At 39.7% G+C, this 20817-nt stretch overlaps 1 protein-coding gene across 3 annotated transcripts in view; it reads left to right on the top strand.

The window, feature by feature from the left end:
• The window catches only part of TIMM44 (translocase of inner mitochondrial membrane 44), a 51114-nt gene that overhangs the window by 9749 nt on the left and 20548 nt on the right, over nucleotides 1-20817 (top strand). For all 3 annotated transcript variants that reach the window (XM_031948289.1, XM_003760888.4, XM_023496913.2), the window contains exons 2-7: nucleotides 1863-1967; nucleotides 6594-6764; nucleotides 8119-8199; nucleotides 9639-9788; nucleotides 10507-10646; nucleotides 11375-11460. In XM_031948289.1, coding sequence (XP_031804149.1) covers nucleotides 1863-1967; nucleotides 6594-6764; nucleotides 8119-8199; nucleotides 9639-9788; nucleotides 10507-10646; nucleotides 11375-11460 — 733 coding nt within the window. The remainder of the gene's footprint in view (nucleotides 1-1862; nucleotides 1968-6593; nucleotides 6765-8118; nucleotides 8200-9638; nucleotides 9789-10506; nucleotides 10647-11374; nucleotides 11461-20817) is intronic.

The following is a 20817-nucleotide window of genomic DNA, read 5'->3' as shown; positions in this document are numbered from 1 at the left end:
TGGAAATAGGATTTTTAACAGTTATGGTTATCCATAAATGGAATGATCTGTTTTGGTAGGTAATGAGTTCTTCTACATAGAAGGTCTTCATGCACAGGTTAGAATGACCGTTTGCAAAGTGTTAAATTGAAAATTCTCTTTCAGTTATGGATTGGACTAAGTAATTACTGTGGTTTCTAATTCTAAAATTACATAATTTGGGGGTTCTGTTCTCTGTGAGGAGATAAAATAACACAAGAGGAGGTTGTATATCTGTTTCAGAAATTATGTGAAACAAAGGAGTCGTATTCATTTCTTACAGTGCATCTTGGTGTGGGAGCAGATTCTGAACACCCTCCACTCCCTTTCCTTGTCTAGCCCTTCCTCAGCAGCACAGAACATACAAAGCATGAACAGCTCCCCCTAAACCTGACAGGACTCACTTAATCTCTCTAGTTGGTCATGCAACATAAAAACATCACAGTATTGTATCACTAAACGTCCAGGGAATTCAGGCAACTGGATCCAGTGGCATTTATGATCTGATTTAAAAGCATTAGGTCAAAAACAGGAGACCAGGGTTCTGATCTTCACTCTGCATTCATTGAAAGAAAGCATGGCTAGGTGGACTGGGGGTTCAGAGAAGGGAGGGGACTTGCCCAAATCACTTCAGGTTCTAGATTAGAGGTTTCCCCCCCCATGCCTCCTGCTACTCAGAGAAACAAAAACTTGAATAGCCGCAGATTCTGACCAAGAGAAAATTAGAAATACAGATCTAGAAAGAAACACAGTGAGTTCTGGGTCTCTTCTTTTTTTCTACAAACACATAAAATCATTGTGAACTCAAAAGAGTAAGGAACTTGAATGGAATAAGAGAAGGCAGTGATTGGGGAGGTGAAATTAATAGGAATTGTTAGGTCATAAGTCAGCAAGGCAGAAAGGGTGCAAGGAACCTGAGGAGAAGAAAGGAGAGGACAAGGGAAGGAACAGGTTTCTGACTAAAGACCTTCATTGACAGTTTTTGTCTATTTTAGGCCTCAGAATCATAGAGTTTAGAGTAGGAAGGGGTTGAGGTGTGCTTTAAGATCCTTTCTTCCAATTCCTTCATTTTATAAATGAGAAAAGTGAGGTCTAGATAAGTAGTGTTTTTTTTTTTTTCAAAGTCACACACAATTTAAATAGCATGAGAATATCTGATGCAGTGACTTGACACTAAACTAGGCTGCCTTTTCAGCTCTAATAGGTCTAACAAGTAGTGGGAAAGTAGGTGGAATTCTGAACTAGGAGAATTAGGATTTTTTCTTTGTTTTGGCAACAGTGTCTTTCAGGTTAGGCAAATTTTATCAATGTGAGTAAAAATAACTGTTTAGGTGTGAATTGGTGGTAGTTTTTATAGATTTTATAAATTTAATGATTTTTTCCCAGATAAGCTATCAGTTAAAAATAACTTCCAGGTTGGGGGGGGGGGGGGGGGGGGGGGGAAGAAGGGGGGGGGGAAACGGGCACAAAAGGGGGGGGGGGGGGGAAGAAACAAAGTAGAGGGGGAAAGAACAGTTGATATGAGGATTTAAATAAATCATAAAGGAAGCGATCACCTTTTACCCAAACTGAACAAATTCTGCGATAGCTTTCATTCTTCCTGTGACCCAGGAGTCTGAATGTATCTTGGTAGATGCCCATCATGGTATCTTTTTCCTTAAGCATAGGACAGAATGAGAAAACTCTTATTCTTTCCCCTCCACCTGCCTTCCCTTCTTGTTTCCCACCACCACCACCCTCAGTCCTCCATTACACAGAGGTAAAATAATAATAATTGCTGTTCTTTTTTTTTTTTTTTTTTTTTTTTTTTTTTTTTTTTTTTACTTTTTCTTCCCTAATTTTAGAGATGCCTTGGCAGCGGGACCCAGCTTCTCTCTGGCTGGTGCCCTGTGCCACTGCCCTCTGGCCCTGTCTATCGAATATGCAGTCCAGGCTTAGAGCTGCCTCTGGTAAGTGAAACGGGTTTCCTCTGCTCTCCAGGGAACTTGAAGGGCCAAGAAGGGACTTCTGGGAGAGAAAAAAGTGATCTTTGGCAGTGGTGGGGGTGCTGTTAAGGGCCTGGCATGCCCCTCTGGTTTGTAGTAGCATTCTATAGTCATGAGCCCAGGATTGTATGACCTTGTGTGTAATCATGCCATATTCAAAGTTCTTTTCAGCAAGTATTAATTGGTCTAGTGCCTTTCTTGTGCAGAGAACTGCCCTCAGGGCTGGGGAGAAGGGAAGGGGGATCAGAGATAAGTAAAGCCTAGTCTCTGCCCTCAGAGCTTATGGCCCAATAGGTAGGATTCTCTCCCCCTTCCCCCCCAAACACACACACACAAGAGTTACATGTTGTTACATGTGTACTAAAGGAATTGATGTGAGAGATACAAACCACATACAAATGCAGAAAATCCATTCTGGCTTGAAGTTCTTTAAGGGTGGATGGAGATTGTCTGGGTGTTCAGGTACAGGATAGCATAGGGATGGAGGAACAGGGTGAGTTTGGGGAAGAGTCTCTCATCTGGAACAATAGGTCAGGACTAAACCATGCAAGGCTGAGGGACTTGGGACTGTAAATGAGAAAATTTGACAAGAGTATTGAAACATCCCCTTCCTGCCTATAATCCCAATGATCTTATACTTTTCACACAAGTATTTTCCACAACCAGTGTCTGTTTTAATGTTCAAACTTGAGATCTCCCTGCTGTGTCTGGGGCAAGAGATATTGTGTGTAATAAATTAGACATCCTGACTTGGACTTCAGATCGAAGTTCTTCCTTTGGTCTGTACTCTGTCATCCTGAGCAAATTAGTTTTACTACCCCAGATAACTATGAAGTTTTAAGTTGAGAGAAGGTGCCCACTTGTATTATAATGAAGATTTCTTGCTAGGGGAGCTCCCATGCTGTAACATCTATTAAATAAAAAATATGCAAAATACTGTTCTGGATGCTGGGGATACAAAAATAAAAGGAGAACAACTTCTGCCCTTGCAAAACTTGCATCCCACTGAATATATAGCTCATAAACAGGAAATATCTATAACATGGTAATTTGGGGTGGGGAAGAAACCCAAACAGTTGAGAAGATGAGGAAAGACTTTGCAGGAGAAGCAAAGAAGTTGAGCCTTCTCAAGGGAGTGATTTAGGAAGCTCCCTTCCTGATGAAGGGAAGATGAGTGATTCAGAAAGCTGGACATGGGGAAGGGGATGACTTGTGAAAGTACAAGGATATGGGAGATGGATATTGAATTAGGAGGTCATTTAGGTTACAAAGAAGAATAGGTATTCAGATCAAGACCTGGTGACTCAATCCAGAGGTTTTTCCACTTGCCACCATGGTCACAAGCTGTTCCGCAAGAGGACCAATAAGGCTAATATATTTTGGTTGTACTTTTGTCAACCAATAGAACCATAATAGGTATGGGCATTTCTGGAGACTGTTGTTCTAGGATATATCTTGACTTTCTGGAGAAAGATTCTGTGTTCTACAGCAGCATAGTCCTGTGTAATAATAAGTGCTTAATAATTTTGCTAAGTTTCTATGTGAAATTTTGGGATATTTGTTATATTTTGGGTGGATCATCAATCGTAATTTGGATGATTCCAAATCTTTGTTTTCAGCCTTTTGGGGTGCAGTGATTGCACATAGAGATAGATTTAGAGTTGAATGAGTAGGCTGACCCAAGGAGGACCCATAGGTAATGGTTCCACAGCAGCTTGGAGGGAGATTTCCAGTGGAGTGCACTAGAGAGTTGTGTTTGGCTGCAGTCTTCACCATTTTTTATTGACTTAGATAACAGCATCCATCAATGATTTATCTAATTTTCAGATAAGACAAAACTGCAAAGAATAATTAACACATTGGATGATGAACTTGGCAGACTAGAACACTGGTCTAACACTAATAGAGATAAATGCCAAGTTCTCTTAGACTTGGATTCAAAAAATTATCTTCCCAAAACAAAGCAAGATGGTAGAGGTGTGGCTGGGAAGTAGCCTTAGCAGCTCTGGAAATAGCAATGGTTTGGCTTTGTACTCAAGTCCTATCAAGTAGTCAGGAAAGCTAATAGAATTTCAGTCTTCATTTAGAGAGGCCTAGTTTCTGGAGATTGGGAGAGGTGCACACAGACCTCTGCTGTGGCCCTGTCACATATGGTGTTCTGTGTTAATTAGGAAAGAAAGTGATTTAGCTGGTTGGAAAGTGTCCAGAGGAGTGCAACCAAAGCACTTATAGGGAATAAAAATCAGTTGAAAAAATAAAGTGTTTATATTGGAGAAGAGAATGCATAGTGTAGGACATCATAGTCTATGTATCTTTCCATATTTGAAGGGCTTTCATGTAAATAAGGGTAATATTAAACTTGTTCTATTGTGTCTGAGAAGTTAGAAGCAGGAGCACTGAGTAAAAGTTGAAAAGAAATAAATCTAGGCTTACTTTAAGGAAAAAACTTCTTTATAATTAATTCTCTCTCAGAAGATAAAACAGTGTCCCAGAGAGTAAATGGATTCCCTCAGTCTTGAAACCAAGGCTTGTGTTTACTTGTGGCTTTGCTGTTGTTGTTAATAGAGGGGATTCTTGTTCAAGAATTGAACTAGATGACTTCTGAGATCCTTTCCAGCTCTGAGAGTGCAGAGATCTCTCTCCTGAGCTCCATCCACACTTGTAGTTCCAACTGTCTGTTGGAAGGTAGAATCTTGAGAGAGACCTAATCTCAAAGGTCCCTATTTTAATCTTAATCCCTATTTTATAGAGAAGCAAATTGAGGCTTAGAGAGAGGAAATGGCTTACCTAAAGATCATGCAGCTAAGAAGTAATTCAGTTTTCTAACAAGTGTTCTTTCTGTTACATCCTGCTCCCTGTTTACTTGAGTATTTTGTATTTATAAAACCTAAAACCATATATAAAAAACCAGAATTAATCTCTTTGAAAGCCTTTTCTTGGCTTCCATATTTACATTAGTGAAACTACCATTCATTTACTGCCATGCTTGTGACTTCAGAATCATCTTCAATTCTTTTTTCACCCCAGCCCTCTTCTCCCAAGTCCTTACCTTTCCAGCCTCATTCTCATCATTCATACTTCGTTCCTTGTCGATTCTTGTAATTTAGTCTGTCTCTCGGGATTTTCCCCTCCCTACCACCTGTATCCCTAGTCTATTTGTTTCTCTGGTATCCGAATCATCTACCCCATAGACAACTTGCATCCTCTAATTCCCTAATTTATGAACTTTCAGTGATGGTCTGTCCCCTAGTGGATGATATCAGACATTGGAGATCTTCCTTAATCTAATCCTAATCTCTCTCTCTCTCTCTTTCTCTCTCTCTCTCTCTCTCTCTCTCTCTCTCTCTGTCCCTTCCTCCTTCCTTTTCTTCCCACCTTTCTCCTCCCTATGTCCCTCTTCCTTTCTTTCTCTTCCCTCTCTTCTCCTCCCTCTTCATGCTTAGGGATAGTTAAGTGGTACAAAGCATAAGAGTTCTGGACTGGGAGTTGGGAAGACTCACCCTTCTGAGTCAAATTCAGCTTTAGACACTTTTAACTAGTGGTGTAATACCCTAGCCAGCTCACTTCACCCTGTTTAACTCATTTTCTTATCTATGAAATGAGCTGGAAAAGAAAATGGCAAGAAAATCCCAAATGGGGTCACAAAGAGTCAGTTATAACTGAACACAATTTGTGCTTAAACAAAACAAGTATTCTTTTCCTGTGCTGCCTCCCAGCTTTTATTTGCCTTGGTTTCTACACACCTAGAATGTATTTTTGCGCACATGCTCATAACATGGATACTATTTCTACCTGTTGAAATCAAGGCTTTCAAGGTTCAGCTCAGATGTCAACATTATTATGTTTTTCCGGTTTTTGCACCTGTCTTGCTGCTCTTGCTAAGATCCTAGGGGGCAAGCACCTATTTTATTTCTTTTATCTCCCCTGCACTAAATAGCACTCTGGAAGGGCTTTTTGAAGGAATGGAGCACACAGGGTAATACCGTTTAGAATGGACATGTCAATTTGCTCCAGTGTTGTATCATGTCCTTCCCTTTCTAGTACACTGTGCTTTGTGGATGACATGAGCCTGGGAGGGATAGTTACTATGATGGAAGATGGAATCAAGAGTCCAAAAGATCGCCATAGGCTGGAACAATGGCCCACAGATGAGAAGATGGCATTTAGATTTGCATTTAAGGGGTAAATGTAAAATCCTGCCTTTAGAAAGGGAATTGCTCAAGTATAGTGTGGGGCATGTTTAGTTACCAGTTCATGCAAGATAACCAAAGATTTTTAGATGACAAGTGTTTAATTTTTAAAAATCTTGGGACGTAAGCCTACAACAGTAGAAATCTGGTTTCTAGAACAAAGGAAATTAGTTTTAGTTCCCACTGTCCTTCATCGGGTGGATGGTAGTCAGTTTGTGCATGCTGCAGGAAGTGGTATATTAATAAACTAGAGCCCAAAGATTAGAAAGTGACTTACTTTTCTGCTTCAAAATCAGATACTAAATTTTTATTCAATAAGTTCGGTGCTTCTGTGTTTTTTTTTTTTTTTTTTTTTCCCGTCCCACAGGTAATGATGATTTTCTTTCAATTTTTTTTTTAGGCAAAGTGTTACTCTTCTGGAAGCAGGAAAAGTTTCCTTTCTGGCTTGATAGAAAATATTAAACAAGAATTAGCAAAAAACAAGGAAATGAAAGAAAGTATAAAAAAATTCAGAGATGAAGCTAAGAAATTAGAAGAATCAGATGCACTTCAGGAAGCAAGAAGGAAATATGTAAGTCATTTAATAGAACTTTGTGTTCATTCACTCTGTGTTTCTGAGAATAGGGAAGAAGAGTGAGGTTCAGAAAGTCACAGAATGTCAGCTAAAAGTGCATCAAGCTCCCCAAAGGCTCTTTTTGTCTCGGCTGTCTGCTTCATGAAAAGGGTATGATTTCTTTAAGATCATGATCCTGTTAGTAGCAGAGCAGATCTGAACCTTTCTATTTCATAAAATGATAAGGTTTAAGTAAGAAAAAAATTTCACCTTTAGATGTAAGTAGAAGAAACTGCTTTAGGATACAGTGCATTTCTCTTACTGAAATTTTTTGAGCAGAGGTTAGATTATTGTACAGGGGTTCCTGTCAGTAAACAAAGATAAGTGAAATGGTCTCTGAAGTTCTTTCAGACTTTTTTGGTTTTTCAGATACTAGTAGAATCATAAAAGGAAAATATGTATATTTAATTTTCTAATACCATTTTCTTCAGGAAAAAAAAAAATTTTTTTAATTTTATCATCTAAATAGACAATTTCAGGTCAGTTTCCATTGCTATGAAACAATGAATTTCCATTTCATTAATGAGTCGCATTGGGCTTTAGATATTTAGCTATTTGTTATAGTTTGAGAGCTACTCTTAACCTGTCAAAGGCTTTGATTTAAATGGAAGAGCCGCAGAAAAGATGCAGTGGAGAATTACTCTGTGACTGGAACAATTTTATTGTGTTTCTTAATTTTACCTCCATAACAGCCTATTAATGGATGACATTAGAGATCTTGGAATTCTCATGAGCCAATTTGGGTATGATTTGTAACCATTTTATAATAGTATAGTATAGAACATTAGATTTTATCATATGTAATAGCAAGAAATGGTATAATTAGGGGTAAGAGCAGGAAAAATAATTGGACTTTGTGGCATGGTTGATCTGCTATGAAGTAGGCAAGAGACAATGTCCGGGGATATAAGGAGTTACTTATCCTGGACCAGTGACTAGTCTGTGGCAAGAGGAAAATTACCTTCCACTTTACCTGGTCAGGTGTTTTGGGTATGTCATTTACTCAAAGTCTAGAATGGGCCTCAAAAGAGATTCTAGGTCAGCACTTGGTGCAGCTTTCTTTGACCTGCTATAGCTAAGAAGCCTGGCTGTGTGAGACTTGTTCCCTCTCCCTGCAGTCTCTTGTACCACAGCCCAGGAACAGCCCTGAGGCCCCTTTTAGGTAAAGAAGAAAAGCCAGTCTGAGCATGGAATTGAGAGGGGGAAGGTAGAGATACTGACAATAGACTGCCAACGATTCTAGACCTGTTAAAAATGAAATATAATGTGTAGCTAATTTGGCTTTTATCAAAACTGATCTTTTCTATTATAGAAAACCATTGAGTCTGAAACAGTCAAAACATCTGAAGTAATTAGGAAAAAAATTGGAGCATTCACTGGGACAGTGAAAGAGGTAAGAGACTAAAACATGACTGGGCCTCTTTCTCATTCCCACTTCTGCTGTCTTCACTGGCTCACTCACACCTCCTGGTATCAGGACCTTCTTCATGATGGTTCCATCCTCCCTTCCAGCTTTTATCTCACTTCATTCTGTGCTTTAGCTGAACTACATGACTCTCTCGAAGGTGTTGTTTCTGCTTCTGCACCTTGGTTCCTACTGTTCCTTATCTTTTTTTTTCTCTTTCTCTTAATTTCCTTCTTGTCTTTTAAAGCCCAACTCAAGGTTACTGTCTCCGTAAAACCTTCTTTAGTATTTGCTATTAGTAACACCATCCACCTTCATAACATCTCTTCTTGTTATATATTATGATTAATCTGTGTCATTTGCTTGTTGTACCAGATTGTAAGCTCCTTGAGGGCAGGCTGTATATTTTACCTAATTTTTGTATTTTCTCTAGTCTTAAGTACAATGTTTTGCACTTAGTAGGCATTTAATGAATGTTTGCTGATGAAATGAATAAAAAAAAATTAATAAAACTAGAATATTCAAGAGAACTCACTCAGAATGTGAACTTTGGTTCCTAATTCTAAATCTTCCAAAAAATTAGTGCATTAGATTTAATTAGGAAGCTACAAATCAGTCTTTTGAGAATCATTGTTTTATGAATTGCTTTTGTAAACAAATACTCTTCTTCCCTCTTTTCCTTTCTTTCCTTCATTTTTTTCCTTCTCTTTCCTCTTACCCTTGGAACTACTCAAGAGCTGATTCCTTTAAAAAGTCTTTCCTGATTTCCCTTAATCACTGTGTATTTATTTTATATTTATGCTATGTTTCCTTATCTGTGAACATGTATCCATCTTGTAAAATGTTAAGTTCTTGCACTGGTATTTGTATCCCTGACACCTGGTGCAATGCCTTTTGTGTTGTAGATATTTAATAAATGCTAGTTAGTTGATTGGTATGTGTAAGGAAGCTGAATTGTCTTAAATGCCTGAGGATAAGTTTTGACCTGAGGACTCCCTGGTTTTTGTGTTGGACCCTAGGTTGCTGAGGACCTTGGGGGTCCATCAGAGCTGAGCCAGGATGCCAAGAATGCTCGTTGCACCCAGGCCACCTCTCATTTGGGGGGAATCTTTGAGGGTGGGGGAGGACGAGGCCACTGCTGGGAGTTGTTCTGTATGGACTTATGGGGAAATCCCAGTTTGGCCTGGACTCCCCTAGAATCCTCTAGACCTTCAGGACCGGACTGGAGCTGATCTGAAGCCAGCCCTCCTCTCCAGATCAGCGCTGGGCATGAGTAACTGTTAGGAATGAGGCCATCGATGACAAAAGAATAGGCTATGTTATACTTTTCTGTAGCAAAGGGCTTCTCTACTGCCAGAGGAGAGCTGGCAGGGCCATGAAATATAGGCTGCATTGAGGGATCTAACTGCTTCTATCTCTTGTGCTAGAGTTTGGATGAAGTAAGTAAAAGCGACCTTGGCCGAAAAATTCTAGAAGGCATGGAAGAAGCAGCCAAAACAGCCAAACAGTCTGCAGAGTCAGTGACCCGAGGTGGGGAGAAGTTGGGCAAAACAGCTGCCTTCAAAGCCATTTCTCAGGTAAGTCAGTGACTGAGAGAGCCTAGGTCATCTATTTTGTAGCTAAAGGCACCCTGGAGTTCAGCTCATCCAATACTGTTTCCTTAGAGCAGAAGGAAATGGAGGCCCAGAATAGTGAAAGGACTTAACATTTGGCAAACGGTAGGAGTAGAGTCTTTGCTTTTGCCTTTTTCTCCTTTGGGCTTTAATCATTTTTAAAAATTTGCCTGATGGAGAGCCTGAGGCAGAGAGAGCTGATTTTTTTTTTTTTTTTCCCCAGCTTAATATTTATAGAACATCCCTCCTTATGAAGCCCAAAGCTGACCAGGCTAGATAGAGAATGGTGCAGACTCCTGGCTGTTCGGATTGATTGGCCTTAGGACTTAGTGGTTTTCTCAGAAGTGGAATGGAGTCTATTAAGTTGAACGAACTTTGTTGCCCAAAAAATGGGCAGTATATAAAGGATATGAGGAAATAAAGGCCAAAGTCAAATTGTGCAAATACATAAATAGTAATGTTTCATGTTTGTATGAGTAGAGTAGAAATGCTGCCTCCTCATTGTTCCCTGGAATTCAAATTCAAGAACATTTTGCATTGTCATCTTCAGGAAAACTTTGCAGTTTGGGAAAGGGTTTGGTAGTGATTCATTTTGGCCTCCCATGGATCCAGAAACTAGTATTGCCTCAGAAACAGGTGGTAGATTTTTGTGATTGCCCTAGATGATTATTCTTTTTCTTAGGGAGTTGAAAGTGTGAAGAAGGAACTAGATCAAAGTGTCCTAGGGCAGACAGGTCCCTACCGAAGACCAGAGCGACTGCGAAAACGGACTGAATTATCTGGAGTGAAAATCAAAGAGGATAAAGTATTTGAACCCAATGAGTAGGTATTTGACAAAATAAATCTCTTGAGTTATTGACCATATCCAACTTTAATTTCTTAACCATTTTATTTTGTATAGGTAGGAAAAGAAGCTGACCTAGTAGCTTGGTCCCATGCTCTTGGCCCTACCTGGAGCATTATATTTTATGGGGTTATTTTCAATGATTTTTGTTTAATTGAACTTTCTGAGATAATCTTTGCACTTGGATTTCTAGAGTCAAGATCATAAGATCTAGAAGATGGAAGGGATACTAGAAGTCAGCCAGCCCATCCCCTAATTGAGCCCAGAAAAGGGGGAATGATTTAAGGAAGAACTGGCATTTCACCTTGGTCCTTTGGCTTCAAATCCATTGTTGATTCCACTTCCCCATGGAGCCTCCCTCTTGGAATCAGGAATAACAAATGAAGGGAGCTTCTTATTTGGGGACTGTTTACATCTTGTTTTGCACACACACACACACACACACACACACACATACTCATTCATTCACTCCCTCCTGCATATCTCAGATCAGTGGATTCGCCTGTGACAAAGACATGGGGCAGGATTGTTGTGGCCTGAAAACAAAGATAGTGACAGACAGGTAAAGAAGCAGCATAGATGCACGTGTGGGCTGGACTGGGGAGTTTTAACCATGTATGGTTTTTCTGGAAGTATCTATCATGTTCCCTTTTCAGACCTCAGTCCAAGGTTACTGATGAAATGAATGCCTTGTGATTTTCCCCAGGGAAGCGATGGGAGTTGTGTTGCACAAGGATTCAAAATGGTATCAACAGTGGAAAGATTTCAAGGACAACAATGTCGTCTTTAATAGTAAGTGGCAAAACTTAACCTTGGATTATTTGGAGTATAAGAGCCCATTTGAACTGGCCTCTAATCTGTATTGACTCAAAGAGGGGATAATAGACACAATCGATTGAATATAGAAAGGTATCTTAGTGGACAGGAAAGTAGGAGGGGAGATTAAATATATCTGACCAGGGGTGGAGGTGGGGATCCGGGATAAACGGGAGTGCAGATCACAGTAGGTGGTAAATAAGAACAAAACACTGGTGAAGAAGGACAGGGTAAGAGGAAAAAAAGGGCAAACAGGAAGAATAGGATGGAGGATTATAGATAGTAATTAGAATGATGAATGTGAATGGCATGAATTCTCCCATCTAATGAAAATGGATAGCCAAGTGAGTCAGAAATCGGATTTGTACAATATGTTGTTTATAAGAAACACTTGGAGCAGAGACATACACAGAGTAAAGGGAAGGGCCTTGAGTAGAATCTGTTATGCTTCAAATGAAATTTTTAAAAAGGAATAGATTCTGATCTCATAGAAAGTAAAAGCAAAAATAGACCTAATCAAACAAAATAAGGAAAGAAACTACGTTTTGCTAAAAGATAGCATAGACAATGAAGCAATATCAATACTAACAATATAGGCACCAAATGATATAGCGACCAAATTTTTTTTCCTATTATTGTCATTACATATATATTACTTTCCTGGTTCTGCTTACTACATTTTGTATCAATATGTATTTTTTCATACTTCCCTGTATTTATCACTTTATTTTTTATGTAATAGCAAAAAAACACATTATTAGCTCAATAGTATTCCACCATGTTCAATCAGTTTGCTTAGCCATTTCCCAGTCAATCATGCCACTCTCCTCCTATCCTCAAAAACCTTCAGTGGATCCCTGTTGTCTTTCTAAATATAAATAAATTACAAAATATTTGTTCTTGACTGTAACATCCAAATTTTTAAAGAAGTTAAGTGGATTACAAAAAAAAATAAACAACACTATTATATTAGCGGGTACGTCAACCCTCTCTTCTCAGCTTGAAAATCCAACCTAAAAGAAAAACAAGATGAAAGCAATAAATAAAATTTTGATTAAATAGAATATTGGGGTGCAGCAGCCACAGGAACCTGTCTGAAATCAGCTTGAGAAAGATCTTTAGCCAGAGGGCTCCAGAAACCTGACCTGGGCTCTGTACTTTGTAGTGTTTTGTCAGGGACTTGGAGAGAAGAGTTAAAACTTGGAGCAGAAGGCAGAATAAAAGTCTTGACTAATGGTCTAAATTCAGATAGAATTGGGGAAAACCTAACTGTCGTGGGTTATGAAACTTGAGATGGAAAAGGTTTGGTTAAGTAACCATTTATAAAAAGAAAATCTAGGAATTTCACTAGCCCATCAGCTCTAGAATGAGTCACAGGGCAATCAGTACTGGCAGAAAGGCTAATGGGATCTTGGGTGTCATTGAGAGGCATAGTGAGAATGAGGACCAGCATCATCCTTGTGTCCTTTTCCCCTTAATGGATCATATTTGGAACATTGTGTTCAAATCAAGGTACATTTTAGGAAGGACATTGAGAGTGCAAAACAAATCCAGGAAAAGAATAGCATAGCATAATGAGATTAAAGATTCTGCCATGTCGAGATCCATTGAAGGAACTGGGGAATTAAAGAGCTGATGGGATGTTATGCTTCAGTTTGATCCCAGACGACAGAACAAGGAACAATCACTGGGAGTTACAGCTTGTCTGGGTGCCTCAGTGTAAAGAAAAATTTTTTAATAATCAAAGCTGTTTAAAAATATACTGGACTAGAGATGGTACCTCCAACTCATTGGAGCTTTGGGAATAAATGCTGAATAAAGACTTGTTAGCGAATGTTTTCTAGGGGATTCTTGGTCAGTTGCAAATAGGACTGAATGGTTTCTTAACTTCTGTCAATCAGTTATTAGGCGTTTGTTAAATGTCTGCTTCATGCCAGGCGATATGCTGGGTCTTGAGAATATACAATACAAAGAATCCCTACTCTTTGTCCTTGAGGTAAAAAATAAAGGAGGAGGAGATGGTGGAGTAAAAGGAAACAGCATTTCAGAGTTCAACAGGACCTGAAGAGGCAGGATGATTAGTGGAGTCAGAAATATTTGGGTTTGGCCCTTGATCCTATCTCTGTGGCCAGGACCTGTCATGTAACCTCTGAGTACCCCTGACCTTCCTAAGTGCTGTGTCCATGTTACAGTTAGCGCACAGAGATGGCTATTGTATCCCTTCCCTGAATTGTCTCTTCTTAGGCCAAGCATCATCAAAGAACGGCATAGAATCTCCAATGTCTGATGGGGAGATTTTGTCTAGCTTCTTGGACAGTAAATCTTTGATTTACACAGTTGGGAGACACCAGGAAGAGTTCTTGTCCTGACGGGCTCCTTGTCATGACAGGAGGCAAGGAGGAGGTTCTTGCAAGGATCTTCCATTTTTATTGGTAGAAAAGTGAGAAAACAGGGTTCCTCATCTTAATTACTGATATTTCTGATATTCTGGCAGCTGGTTTGATTTCTTAACACACGCACAGAGAACATTTTGTTCCCTAGGGTTAGTGGTCTTTGTATTCTGAATGGGCTATGGAATTAACTGGGAAAGATTCATTCATTCATTTATTTATTTATTTTTAATAAGCAGTCCATTTCCTCCCTCCTCCCTCCCCCATATTCTTTCAATGTGTTGATCAATTGATATTTTTTTCCCTCTAAAAAAATGCTACTTCATATGTGGGTTGACTCTGCAGGTGAATGTTTGGGATGACTATAATGATAAAAAGAAATAGAAAGTATCAATTAAAGCTTATTTAAAGTAATAAACAATTGACAAAAATAAAAGTGGTCATCAAGCTTTTGCCTAAAGAGATGAGAAAATGTGCCTCTTTCTCTTCTTTGCAGAGGATAAGAATTGTGGCTATGAAACATTGCATATACATGCAATTCTCTCTTTATGTAAATGCACATTACACAAATTTGACTTTATGTAAAGAATTCTAAAGAAATTCTCATTCCAAAAAGCCTCCCAAAGCCTCTGTTGATGTACTGTACACTTTTGCTGTGTCTTTCTCTGTTCTTGTCCCTCTATTTGGTGCTTCACAGGCTCCCCCAAAAAAGTGAAAACAGAACAGATCTGTGTAGAGATTGCCACCACAGCTGTATCCAGGGCTTGACTTGAGGCCTCCTGCTCCAAGGGAAGAGACCTTTGCTGTGCTCCGCTCTGTCCACCCTCCCAACATGTCTGTTTTCCATCCATGCTTGGGACCTGTGTGTTTGTCTCCTGCCCCCATGGGTTACCCATGCTTTTCACTCTGTTTCCATGTCTGGCCCCCATGTGTCTGCCTTTCCTGTGTTCTTTCTCTCAGTCCCAATGAGGCCATCTCTGGTGTTCCCCCTTGCCCCCCCTTGTTCTTCCTCTTTGATTTTTCTGTCCCAAACCCCAGTGTGTTCTTGAACCACGTGCTGGCCCCTGCCCTTCCTTGATCCCTCTCTCCTTTCGCCAGGTCAGTGGCCAGATTTGCATTATATAAAAATTGCCTTATGTGGGAGTTTTCATGTAGAAGTGGAACTGAGAATTATCTGTCCTACTGTCAGACTCAGATGATATGCAGAAAGTTTTGCTCAGGTACCTTCAGTTTCTCTTTCTCCTTTGTAAGGTTCATTGCATGTTTGCAAATGAAGGTAACTGTACATTTTCTTAAAAATTGAAGTGGTGATAGCATCTAGTCCACTGATCCATCTGGCACACAGAAAACATGAGCCTCTAGTTGAACATGGCTGGCTACTCTATGCTTCTCTCTTCTGTCCAGTGGTTTTTCTGTATAGCTAGAATAGGGGTAAGAAAATGAAGCAAAATACAGAAGTAGAGTATTTTCATACCTTAAAACAGCTGTTAATTGGATTAGATAAGTCTTTGGGCCCTCCCAGGTTTGACTTTCTTAACACTTGGACTAATGTGATTTCAGCAGAATGTTTGACATTTGATAGTTTGTAACAGAAGAAGGGAAGACTAGTCCCTGTGCTTTGAGGCTGCCGAGTCCTCTTCAAGCTTTTCACCTTTAGTGTCCATGTGGTTCACTTAACTCTCACCTCTCTTTTTTTTTTTGGGGGGGGGGGGGGGGGCAGAAGCAATTAGGGTTAAGTGACTTGCCCAGGATCATACAGCTAGGAAGTGTTAAGTGTCTGAGACCAGATTTGAACTCGGGTCCTCCTGACTTCAGGATTGGCGCGCTAACCACTTCACCACCTAGCTGCCCCTCACCTCTGACTCTTAAAGCCATAGTATGTATAGCCCTGGTTCAGACCATTTCAACAGACAGATTAAACAAAATTGAGCATAGCTAAAGGAGTCTTAAAACCATCAGTGAGCTATGGGTATTTATCTCAAGCAACTGAAGAGTTAACCCAGCAGAATGGGTGAATGAGCAGTTTGTCCCAACTGCTAAGAAGGCAGCTGAAGCAGCTGCTATGGAGTGCTTAGAGCTTGATTAGACATCAAAGATACCAAGATCATTCACTCTATCCCCAGCCGTCACCAGTCTTAACTGGTGTCCTGCCACTAGATTTTGGCTCTAGAAGAGAGAAGGAGGCTGATGTCTCTGCCTCTGCCAGGCTTAAATCCATTTTTACGCATGAGTTGAAATCATCCATACCATTTTGTTATTTTTACCTATAACAACAAGCAAATGAAGTAGCAGCAGATATGAATACACTGATAGCTGTGATCACAACCTTACATGTCAATGGCCCAGGCCATAACATCATCTTCTCATTAAACTGAAGTAACAGTCAAATTTGGCAATTCTGAAAATCTGAGCAGCTTTTGTACATGTTCACTTCGTGGAGTAAAGAGGGGGCTAAAGAAAAATCTGACTTGTTTACTGTATCAAGTGGGAATCCTATCTAGTAGTTGAAAAACAAAATACTTTATAAAAATCTTGGTGAAGATGAATTCCACTCACCATTGATAAACACAATGCTTATAGACTACACAAAATCCAGTGGACTTAAAAGATAAATAGCTCTTGTCTCAGGAGAACTCCGCAGGTATCACATCTAAATAGGACTGCATGAAACAAGATTGTCAATTGAAGGCCAGCTTACCGAAATTAGAGCTGGATACATGCTTTTTTGGGGTGGCTGCCGTAACGAGGAGCATCGTGAAGCTGGAATAGCTTTTACAGTCAAAACTAATTTAAGTCAGCAAGCTTGTGTGCCTTCCAAAAAGAATGAACAACAGGCTCATGACAGTGTGATGGCCCCTTTCAGGAAAGCCACCATCATCTGTGTGTGCACACCAATTTAAGGAACCAGACCAAAGTCGAAGAAAGACTGGAAGACCTGCATCAGTGTGTGCAAGTTAAGGATAAGCTTATAATTCTGATTGACTTTAATTCCAGAATAGGTACCGATTATCAGATGTGGCACGTAGTCCTTGGGAAGAATGGAGTTATCAACAGCAACAGTCTCTAGGAAAGACTTGCATGTTTTATGACCCTCTTGTCTGGGGCACTGTCTTTCATTTACCAAAATACAATACAACTTCATAGATGCACCCTTATGGCAGACATTGGCATTTAATAAGACTGTGTCATTATAAGAGAAGACACAGACAAGATGTGAGAATGATGACGGAAGGTGATGTGTGGCAGGGAATGCTGGACAAAATCATAGGCGTATCTGCCTCAACCTAAACATTTGCATTCCACAAAAGTGGTGGTCCCAAGACAAAACAGCTACCGGAAAACCAAACAGCAACAGATTAGAGCATTTCTCCAGGCTGTAAACAGTTTATTGTTAACTTAGAGGGAAAACAGCCAACAGATGATTGGCTACAGTGGAGTGAAAAGAAGTAGACAACTTCTAGAAAGTTAGTGTACAGCACTGTTTTTACTTACCTGGGTCAGAACATTCATAAAGATTCCTTTGATGATGATGGGGAAATGGACACTACTAAGTGAAAAACAAGAACTTTACAGGGTTTATCAGCAGGATAATTCATCTCTAGGAAGACAGGGTTTATCAAAAGGAAAGTGCAAGCAAAGCTTAGAAAGATATAGAATTCTTGGCACAATAAGAAGGTGGATGAGATTCACTTTAATACTGATAACACTCCAATGATTTATGATTCCTTGAAGGCTGTTTATGGGTCAAAGACCAACTCTCAACTACACAGTGTTGGTGGTGCCACATATGATAAAGACTTGTTCCTGAACAGAGAGGCTGAACATTTCCATAGTGTTCTCAACAGATTGTCATCAATCAGCACTGAAGCTATTGACCACATACCTTAGGTTGAAATACTTCTCCAAAACTTCAAATTGAAGAATTGAGTTTGAATGCCACTAGGCCCCTCTCATGTGGCAAAGCACCTGGTACTGATTTCTACGCCAGCTGAAATTGATAAGGCGGGGACCCATTTCTCAGACAAAAGCTTGTCCCATGACAAAAGTCATGGTAAGAAGAGATTATCCCTCAGTAATTGAAAGATGCCTCCATTATCCATCTTTACAGAGCAAAACAAATAGGTTATCTTTTAACAATCACAAGTTGGGTCTTATTCTTAGTCATTGCTGACAAGATTTTCACTGAGTCCTTAATAAAGTGATTCCTTCATCTGACCCAGAGTCAGTGGGGCTTCAGAAAAGGCCAAGGAACAATTGATAACTATGTTTGCTGCTAAACAACTCTAGGAAAAATTCCAGGAGCCAGAAGTCTGTAGATGGTATTTGTCAGTCTGACCCCAAGCTTTTGATATTGTCCATTGTGAGGGTTTATAGAAAATCATGGCAAAATTTAGTTGCCTGGAGAAGTTTGTCAGTATTATACATCAGTTTCATGACAATAGACCTGGTGATGTGCTTGCTCTCATGCTTTTTAGCATGATGTTGCCAGACAACCGCCAAAAAGGATGAAAATGGCTTCAAATTAATCTGTTGCATTAGTAGCAAATTACTTAATTTACAAAGACTATAAGCCAAGATTCAAGTGGAGGTAGAGTTAGTGTGACTTTTTTTTGAAGATGATTGTGCATTCAATGCAGCCTCTGAGGCTGAGATGGAACAAAGTATGGATCAGTTCTCCGCTGCTTGTTCTAATTTTGACCTGCAAGAAAACAGGTTCTCCATCAGCAAGTACCTCACCATCCATACTTTGAATCATTGGTGATGTTAGTTGAAGAAATTTTGGATGCTGTCATTAAATTCACTTACCTTGGAAGTATATTTTCTTGGAATGTTCACATAGATGATGACATTGATGTGCATTGCCAGAGATAGCTCAGTGTTTGAGCCCAGTGTCTGAGAGGAGGATTTACCTAGCAAACTAAAGGTCTACAGTATAACTACAGAATAGTTGTGTTAACCCTAATTGTTTTATGCCTGTGAAACCTGGACAGTGTACCAGCGTCATGCCAGGAAACGGAATCACATCCATTTATTTCAGTTGTCTTAGACAGATTCTGAAGATCACCTGGCAAAATACAGGCCCAGATACTAAGGTCCTTTCTTAAGCTGAACTGCTAAGAACTCAAATTCTACTGCAAAGAGCACAATTTCAATGGGCTGGTCACATTGACCTAATGGCAAAGATACATTTGCTTAAAAGACTTTCATGATGAACTCACACAAAGCAAGCTCTTCTATGAAAAGTAGAAGTGAAACAAAGCCACTCTCAAGATCTCTCTGAAGAACTTTGAATTGCTTGTGAGACATGGGAGACACTAGCATAGTACCACTCAATATGGCATGCCCACATCAAAGATGACACTATGTTCTAGGAGCAAAGCAGAATTGCAGTAATACAAAAGAAACTTGAGATGCACAAACTTAGCGATGTCTGTCCACTCCAAATGTTCGTGTAGACAATTTGCACCTGATCTGTGGTGGTGATTTCTGAGCTTGTATTAGTCTGATCAGCCACAGTTGGACACACTGTACTTTGACTGCAATATAGTGATGTCATTTTGATTCTCTTAGCACCAAGGACAACAATTAACCAACCAACAAAAGACAGAACAGCTGGCTGTATCTTGGCTGCTGAGGCCCAGGCAGGGCTTTGAGGGAAGGTGTTGGTGGTTTCAGCATAATGGCTTCCCAACAGGAAGCTGTTAGATCTCACCTTTCTCTCTCAGTTTTTTTATTCATAAAGCAAATTTTATTTTCTTGTAACCAGATTAAGAATCAAATTTGTGTAACAGTCACCTTAGTACAGGGGGATGCTGACTAAAAATGAATAGGACATTATTCATTTACATTAGGACCAAACCAAATTTACATTAGAACCAAACTAGTAAAACAAATGATTGGTGTTACCATGTACTAGACACCCTTTGGCACTCAGGATAAGGTATAGCACTGTTGACTCTTGCTTTCTAGGAGCTCAGTCTATACACATACATAACAAATTACAACGGCAAGCCGTGTGACCAGTGCCAAATAAGAGGCTCAGTCAGTCAGTAAGCATTTATTGTGTTCAATATTTACCAAGCACAAAAAATACAAAGAAAAGTAAAAGGCAGCCCCTGCCCTTGAAGAACTCACATTGTAATTGGAGACAACTAGCAAACAAAAATGTACGACCAAGTTATATGTGGAATAAGTAGGACATAATTAAGAGGAAAGCATTAAGAATTAACATGGATGGTGAAAGGCTTCCTGTAGAAGGTAGGATGAGAAAATCCCAGGGAAATTAGGAAGGAAAGAAATATAGTCATGAAGAGAGAAAATACCTAGAGCTGAGAGATGGATTGATTATTTTGAACACCAAATAAGATTTGGTACGTGTTCCTAGAAATCAAGGAGATGATGAGGTCATGAAGTCATATGAAGGAGAAGAAAAAAAGGCCCAGGTCAGAACCCTGTGGGCCACTCATAATTAGTGTCACCTGTGAGGATCTAGCAAATGAGACAAAATGGTAAGAGAGGTAGGTAGGTAGAAAACCAGGAGAGAGTAGTGTCCTGGAAACAGAAAAAAGAAAGTCCAGGAGGAAAGAGTGATCATGTCAAAGGCTGCAGAAGGGTCAGTCAAGAAGGATGAAAGATCAAGCAAAAGACATTGGATTTGAAAATTAAGACAGCATTAATAACTTTGAACAGGGCAATTGCGGTGAAGTAAAAGGTTGGAATCTAGATTGTAGGAGGTTAAAAAGAAAATGAAAGGAGAGGATGTTACCTGTTGTAGATGACCTTTTCTGAGTTCATCTGTAGGAAAGATTATGTGAAGGAATCCAAGAAAGCAGACTCCAGAGATATGACAGACTGTGCGACCCTACACTTGGAAGTTGGATGGGATTCCATCACATTTGTGTCTGCTTCCCTGAACTTGGCAAAGTAAATGAACAAAAAAACT

The sequence above is a fragment of the Sarcophilus harrisii genome, chromosome 1 (assembly GCF_902635505.1).
Source record: "Sarcophilus harrisii chromosome 1, mSarHar1.11, whole genome shotgun sequence".
NCBI lineage: Eukaryota > Metazoa > Chordata > Mammalia > Dasyuromorphia > Dasyuridae > Sarcophilus > Sarcophilus harrisii.
Note: the sequence above shows the minus strand (reverse complement) of the source record. Positions and strands in the feature narration are given on the sequence as shown.